The 7,500-nt window shown below is 37.4% G+C and overlaps 1 protein-coding gene across 1 annotated transcript in view; it reads right to left on the bottom strand.

Moving 5' to 3' along the window:
- Positions 1-7,500, bottom strand: part of LOC137638395 (uncharacterized) — a 7,974-nt gene that overhangs the window by 17 nt on the left and 457 nt on the right. Inside the window, exons 1-2 of the mRNA XM_068370432.1 lie at positions 6,851-7,500; positions 1-1,735 (exon numbers count right to left, since the gene is read on the bottom strand). The exon at positions 1-1,735 is cut by the window's left edge and continues 17 nt beyond it; the exon at positions 6,851-7,500 is cut by the window's right edge and continues 457 nt beyond it. Of these exons, the coding sequence (XP_068226533.1) occupies positions 196-1,735; positions 6,851-7,014 (1,704 nt within the window). The 5' untranslated portion in view covers positions 7,015-7,500 and the 3' untranslated portion in view covers positions 1-195. The remainder of the gene's footprint in view (positions 1,736-6,850) is intronic.

Raw genomic sequence — 7,500 nt, 5'->3', positions numbered from 1 at the left:
ATATCTTTACAATTACTACTAACTGCATTTGTCTCCCCATTTCCTATTAACTAACAAAACCCACAAATAAAGACACCAATATCATACACAAACCTTCTGCACACGAAACTTACTCAAAAATAAGCATCTGTCTGACACCACTCGGCCAGCTACTAGGATTCTTATAGAATCCTCACATACAACAAAACAACAAACCTATTCTTTAGGTTTCCCAGTAATAACTAGTAGCAACTCATTAATCCTTTCCAATTTTCTGAAAACCAAATACTTCACCACATTATATGTTACCACAGTAATAAGCACAATCAAAAACACATTACACATAGTCAGAAATGGTGCAACATCTTTCTTGTAAAACAGAACATAATCATTATCAAGTGGCATTGCCACATTTTCTACCACTGTTAATTTGTCTAGCTGAAAATGATTAATCTTGTTCTCGTAACTCTTTGCAATGGAAGATTGATTTAACTCATAATGCAAAAACACACTTGGTACATAATAGAGATAATCATTTATCACTACTGAGCAAGAATCTGCAAATGACTTCAAGTTTCCTAACTGAAATGTTTGAGTCTTCCCATCACAAGTAACTTCTGCATTTTTAGTATTTTGTACATAAACAAAAATCTCATTACCTAAATGTAATGCCCTGTATGGCAAAGCAAAAGTTTCAAATTTACACTCTCTCATCAACTCATAATTCTCAAAGAAAATACCTTGGATACACGGAAAATTGCTCATAGGTTGCTTAATTTGCACAAAATTGCACATGGATTGACTTTCACTTATCAACACACACTGTTCTAAATCACCTTCTTCTAAAATAATCATCAACAACTTGTTCTTATCCAATGCTAGACGAACCTTCGGATGGTTCCAAATTATTGTTGCATTTCCTATCTTAACTGGGAAAGGATGTATTGTATACAGGTCAAACAAATTCATACCCTTGAAGGGGATCAATACCAACAAATACCCTTTTGTTACTTTCACAGTTGACATTGTGTAATACCAAAATATATCTTCTAGCAAAGGCTTGGAATGGCTATTTACCATACACCAATCGATAATTTCTTTCAAAGTTTTTGGAGAAATGATAGCAGGGCTGAGTATTCCCTTTTGTGCATTTATTAGTCCGTTCACAGATTCCTTGTGATCACCAATCTCGATTTCTACTTCATGAACCAACTTAAACACTTGTTCTATGTCACCTATTTTATCAGAAACATTCACGTTAACTTGATTAATAAATTCCACCATCTTTTTTATGTTCTCTACATTCTTATTATTATTTTCTATTAGAGTACTTATAAGATTACCCTTCTGATTAGCCCATTTCTCGATTAGTTCTACACGATCAGTCAAACCTTTTACATCGTTTTCTGTAGCCACTCCAAACAAAGCACTAAATGCACTTCCTACAAAAGGTAACAAAGATCTCTTGTTTCTTTGAGGCCTGACAATGTCTTCAATTTTACCCTGTAAATTTCTTAATACTTCTACAAAGGCAGAATCACTATGGGTTAGTATGCACTTCCGTAGTTCTTTATCTAACTGGTTCAAATGTTCTTCCCTTTCTAATATTGAATTGACATTAATTTTTACTACAGCAAAATCTGTTAACAGTTCACCTTTTCCATGGTTTTGTATCAAGGCCCCACTTTTAATGTCTATTTCGCAAGTGATACCGACCACCAGGGGTAGGATCAGAAGGAAGTTTTTCCACCACTTCCTGTAGAAGTTGAGAGGACCATGGATTAGTTTTTACAACCTTCATATGATTCCAATGGGCATACCTTACATCTAAATTCTGTTCATGTATCAGCTTAAATTTATTATTCCTTTCCCTTTCTAACACTCTATAAGGACCTTCAAATTTGGGAGATACCTTTTCATTTGGTCCTTCCTTTACATGTACCTTTATATATACTTGTGAGCCTATCTTCAGGTCAGTCATGGAACTAGTTGTGTCATAGTATTTCTTATTTACCTGTTGGCCCTTTTCTAAAGATTGTCTGGTTTGTCTTATTATTTGAAAGGTTCTTTGCAGTTTCCAAGCTATATAGTCCTGGTAATCATATGTGTGCCTAGGAGGTTTTGCGTCATCTAACAATGAGTTTGGCAGTCTTTTCTGATAACCATAAAGCAAAAAGTGTGGGGTTTCTCCTACTGTCTCATTTACTGTGTTATTCAAAGTAAACTGAACGTCCTCTAACGCTAGGTCCCAATCTTCTGTAGTTGGACTAATGATAGTTCGCAGTACATCCAGTATCTTCTTATTGGCCCTTTCCACTGTCCCATTTGAACTCGGCTTATAAGGGGTTATCTCGCATTTCTTTATCTCAAAAAATTCACAAAGCTTTTTCATTACCTCACTGGTGAATTCGGGTGCATTGTCCGACAAAAGTACCTCCGGACACGAATGTCTTGTGAGTATTCTGGTCTTTAAAGCTTCTGCAACAGAAACTGCAGTTCTATCTCTGACTGGGACAATTTCTAAATACCGAGTCAAATAATCAATGAATACCAGTATATATTTATTTCCTCTCAAAGTTTTTGGAAAGGGTCCTATATGATCCATCTGAACTACCTCAAAAGGGTTTAAATTACTAGGATATTTTTCTAAAGGAGCTCTGACATTTACATGACCTTTATGCCTATTACAAGTTTGACATTCATTTACAAATTGCTTTGCTTCTTCGCTGCACTTAGGCCAAAAATAATTTCTATTTATTGTTCTCAGAGTCTTTTTGATTCCTGGATGTCCTGCCAACTTGTGGGTATGTGTTAGAGTTAATACTTCTTTAGTCAGGGTGTCAGGCACATATAGTCTAGAGCAAGCACTCCTATCCTTAGCCTTCTTATATAATATCCCATTTATTAATTCAAAATCTGACCTAGAGGTTTCATCTTGTAGCAAATCTCCTATTATTTTCCTGATACCTTCTTGTTTCTCTTGTTCGATTTTAACTCTCTCCAAATCTAAGTCTACGACCTGACAGCTGAAACAAAAAGTGTTAGTTGTGATAATTCTTTCAGTATCCTCTTGTGCTCTAGATAATCCATCTGCTAAAGTATTAAACTTACCTGGAATGTATCTAAATTCTGGAGCAAACTCTAGCACACTAATAAACCATCGATTAAACTTTAAGTTATTAGTGAAAGCTCTTTTCTTAAATAGGTCACAGATGGGTTTATGGTCAGTAAGTACATTTACTTTGTGTCCTAACAAAATGTGCCGAAACTTTCTCAGTGCCCAATAAATGGCTAAACATTCCTTTTCTGTGGTATTGTAATTTCGTTCGGCCGCATTCAGGACTCTACTTGCATAATATACTACCCTCATTCGGGTTTTTGCCTTCTGTAACAAAACCGCTCCTATTCCTGTATTCGAAGCATCACATGCTAAGTAAAATTGCTTGCTAAAGTCTGGATACACTAAGATAGGATCTTGGATTAATTTCTCCTTCAACTTTTGAAAAGCCTCCTCTTGCTCTGCTTTCCATTCAAACTCTACATCCTTCTTAGTTAATTCTGTCAATGGTTTAGCTATAGTAGCAAAATTTTTGACAAATGGTCTATAGTATCCTATCATCCCTAAAAATCTTCTTACACCTTTCAAATTTTGTGGAGCAGGATATTCCACAATCGCCTTTATTTTTCCTTCTTGCATGCGTAATCCATCAGCACTGATCACATGTCCTAAATATTCTAATGATTTCCTCAAGAATTGACATTTCTTAACCTTTATCTTTAATCCTGCCAGTCTTAGTCGTTCTAAAACGATTTCTATGGTTCCGAAATGGCTCTCTATATCTTTGCTAAATATAATGACATCATCTAAATAGACTGACACATTCTCTATGTCTCCTAAGATCTGTAACATTAACCTTACAAAAGTCAATGGAGCTGATGTTAACCCAAATGGCATTACCTGAAATTCTAAGTGTTCTTTATGTGTGCTGAAGGCAGTTAATGGCTTTGATTCTTCGTCTAAAGGTACTTGCCAATATCCACTTAGTAGATCTAAGGATGAGAAGATCTTTGCTCCTCCTAACTGAGCCAAAACATCGTTTATTACAGGCATGGGCATCCTATCAGGAACTGTGTTCGCATTCAACTTGCGATAATCAATCACTAATCTGTAACTTCCATCTTTCTTTGGAATCAACAACATGGGAGAATTATAAGGTGATTTAGAGGGTATGACCACTCCTTCTTCTTTCATTTCTTCTATCATTTTATCTACTATTGGACGTTGGCTGATAGGTAATTTATAATTAGGTATGAAAAAGGGTTTAGCTCCATCATCTAGGATTATCTTATGTCTTAACACCTCAGTCCTACCTAACCTATCACCTGTAATTGCTATGCCCGGCCTATATTTATTTAAGGTTTCTATTAACCTTTTACGGTACTCAGGAAAATCGGTGTTATCTATCTCCCTATCTATTCCTGCATCAATGTTTCCTATGGTAAAGAATGCTTCCTCCTCTAACGGAATCATTTTGTGTGTAACTTCTATTCCTGTACAAAATTCTGTACCCGCTAACAAATGGAGTCTTTTATCAGAATAATTCATGACATAAGTAGTACAGGCTAATCCCTCCATCTGAACTAATGAGTTATCCATTCTGACATATTCTGGTAATCCTTCTGGGGTCAAGATTACATCATTATTTGTGTGTAGGCGGGTTATCAAATATACTCTAGTAAGAGTATTGGGCAGTAGTACTACATCTCTAGCTAGCCTAAATCTTATTTTGTTTGCATCTGCTGTGCTGATCAGACTTATCTCCCCAGTTTGTACTTGAGTACAAAAACATGAATCTTCATCTCCTCCTTTTTGAGATTCTGTTTCTCTTAAGTGTCTTAATTCTTGTGAATTCAATGTGCCTAGCAGCAAAACTTCTTGGAATTCCCTTTTATCTATTCTCTCAGATTCTCTGTCGACATTTTCATCCTTAGTATGTGTGCTACCTTTACAAGAAGTAATTTCCCCCTTTCTGGGTGCAATTGCTAAATTCTCTTCTTTCTCCCTTTCTTCTGATTTTACTTTGATTTCCCTTTCTCTTTCTGAACCGGAGTGTGTTTCAACTATCGAAGCGGTCCCCTGCAAATTGGCCAAATTTGTAGTGGACTTGTCATCAACAAGTTGGAAACAGACTTCCTGATTATTTCCCTTTAGAACTAATCTTCTGTCTTGACAATCAAAAACTATGCCAAAATCTTGCATTGTTGCAAAAGAAATCAAAGCTCGAGCGGGAAATGCTACTTCTTGCAAAACCAAAAATGGCACTTGACACTTCTTCTCTAGCAATTCAATGTTTAAATCTATGGCTCCTACATTGTTAAGCTGATTGCCAGTTATCCCCTGAATTAATGTATCCTCACTCCTAATTGCAGAAATAGGTATATTCAAATAATCAGTTAAGGTATGGAGCCCTATGAGATTTACAGTACTTCCTGAATCTAACAAACTAAGACATTCTTTACCTTCTATCTTGATATTTGTCTTGGGTAATGATTGCTGTCGGAAGGATAAATATGTTGCTGGCAACGTGGATGTACCTCCGCTACCTGCAACATCCTTCCATTCTTTGGTTTCCCTATTTCCTGGACTCCTATCCTGCTCTTCTAGTCACTTTCTGTTACCTTGTTTTTCTTCGGAGTAATTAGTAGGGTTTGAGTTATCCCTTGCCGGTACCTGAGGAGTATTTTCGGAGGGTTTACTATGTTTCTTACCTTGGTACCAACATTCTTGGTCTGTGTGACCTCCTCTTTGACAATACTGGCAATACCTATTCTTTGGTCTAGCTCCCTTATGATGATAATTCCCTCTAGATTTATATGTTTCATTATAATTTCCTCTTCTTTCTTCATTTGACTTGCCAGGGGGCTGGTTATTTTGATAATCTTTAGGGTAATGTTTATTCCTACCGGTCTCGTTTTTCTGTATAATTTCTTGACATTCGTTCGGTGTTTTTGTGGTTTTCTGGGCAGGATCTAACTTTAGGTCTTCCAACAAGGCCGCATACATCTTACTGTAGGCCACAAGATTTAGAACTTCATCTATATCTACCAGGTTCTTATTATCCTTACTAAACTTGGTTCCGTCTCCTACCGTGATTGTGGGCAATGACAAAAAGTCTTCCCTAACTGCTCTTACCTGATCCCTAACCTGGGCACGCCAACTGGCCCTGGATTCACCTTCACATTTATTAGTTGAGGTAAGCCTATACAAGTTCGACAACCGATCGGTCTCCTTGGCCGATCGCCACAATAGTCTGCATTCCTCCTTGAACTCGTTGAAAGTGGTAATTTTTTCAAAGGCCTTACCGTTTAATGTAGGGTGAGCATCCCCTACGTCTACGTTGACTAACATCATTGCCTGTTTAATTTTTGCAACATCGTCAGTTATTTTAAAACTAGCGATCCTATTCTCTGTGTCCGCTAACCACTTATCTACACTGTATTTCTCTAACCTTTGTTTGTCGGGATTATCCCTACTTACATTTCCACAAAACCGTGTGGTTTGTGTGATCAGCCCAGCGGAATTCATATCGGCAATATTTGCTCTTACCGGACTCGAACTTCGGTTTCTAGTCAGATTTTGACGTCTTCCTACACTAGCACTTCGCGACCGTCTGTCTGCAGTTAATCTCAAGTCGTATTGATATTGTGTAAGTCTTTGGAAAATATTGTCCAGACTCATATCACAAAAAAAAAGGAAAAATTAAAACACCAAAATTTTCTTACGAGAGACAAATGCCCTAACTTCCTATTCTATAGAGAGACAGTACTTATACAAAACAAGAGAGTGAACGAAAACATGCAAACTACTCACATATCCATTGGTTCACGACTCCTTTGGTTTCCCTCTGTTTTTCTTGAGATTGTTTTGTATTTCTTCGACACATAAAAGGGGGTTTCAGCACTTTCCTGAAATAAAGCCAGTATTAGTTCAAACTTAATACAACACGGCACAGTATCCCTTAACGATGCCACCATTTGTGAAGATGTCTTTGATTTAGTTAGCAATAACTTCTTAATTAGTCTAGTATCTTACCTCTTCCTTTAGTTTAATATTAATTGAATTTCTCTCAGGAGTTTACATAAGCAAAGTTTCGTGGGTGAGGGATACGAATGCTGGTTTCTTTCTTTACTAGACACAAAAAGGGGTTTGAACAGGCACTTACAAGCAGTCAAAAACAAAAGCGTGGTTTCTACATTAACACTTAGTGATGAACTCAGACGTCTTGACACTGGCTGGAGAATTTGGTGAATCCTGGTTTAGTTAGGCCTAAACGTCATCTATAGGCCTACTGTCGTCGCTGAAGTATAAGCCTTCGTCAGGTGTTGGGAAGGCTGGCGCGAAGTTCTAGACACGCCTTGGTCACTCGGGGACGTCACGCCTCTCGGTCGCTCTGGGACGTCTCGCCAAACGCACTCACAGACACTCAGGTGCGGGCGTAGTAACTTTGTTCGTCGTCCTTC

This window comes from Palaemon carinicauda, chromosome 3 (assembly GCF_036898095.1).
Source record: "Palaemon carinicauda isolate YSFRI2023 chromosome 3, ASM3689809v2, whole genome shotgun sequence".
Taxonomy (NCBI): Eukaryota; Metazoa; Arthropoda; class Malacostraca; order Decapoda; family Palaemonidae; genus Palaemon; species Palaemon carinicauda.
The sequence above is the reverse complement of the archived record's forward strand: the minus strand, read 5'-3'. Positions and strand labels throughout refer to the sequence as shown.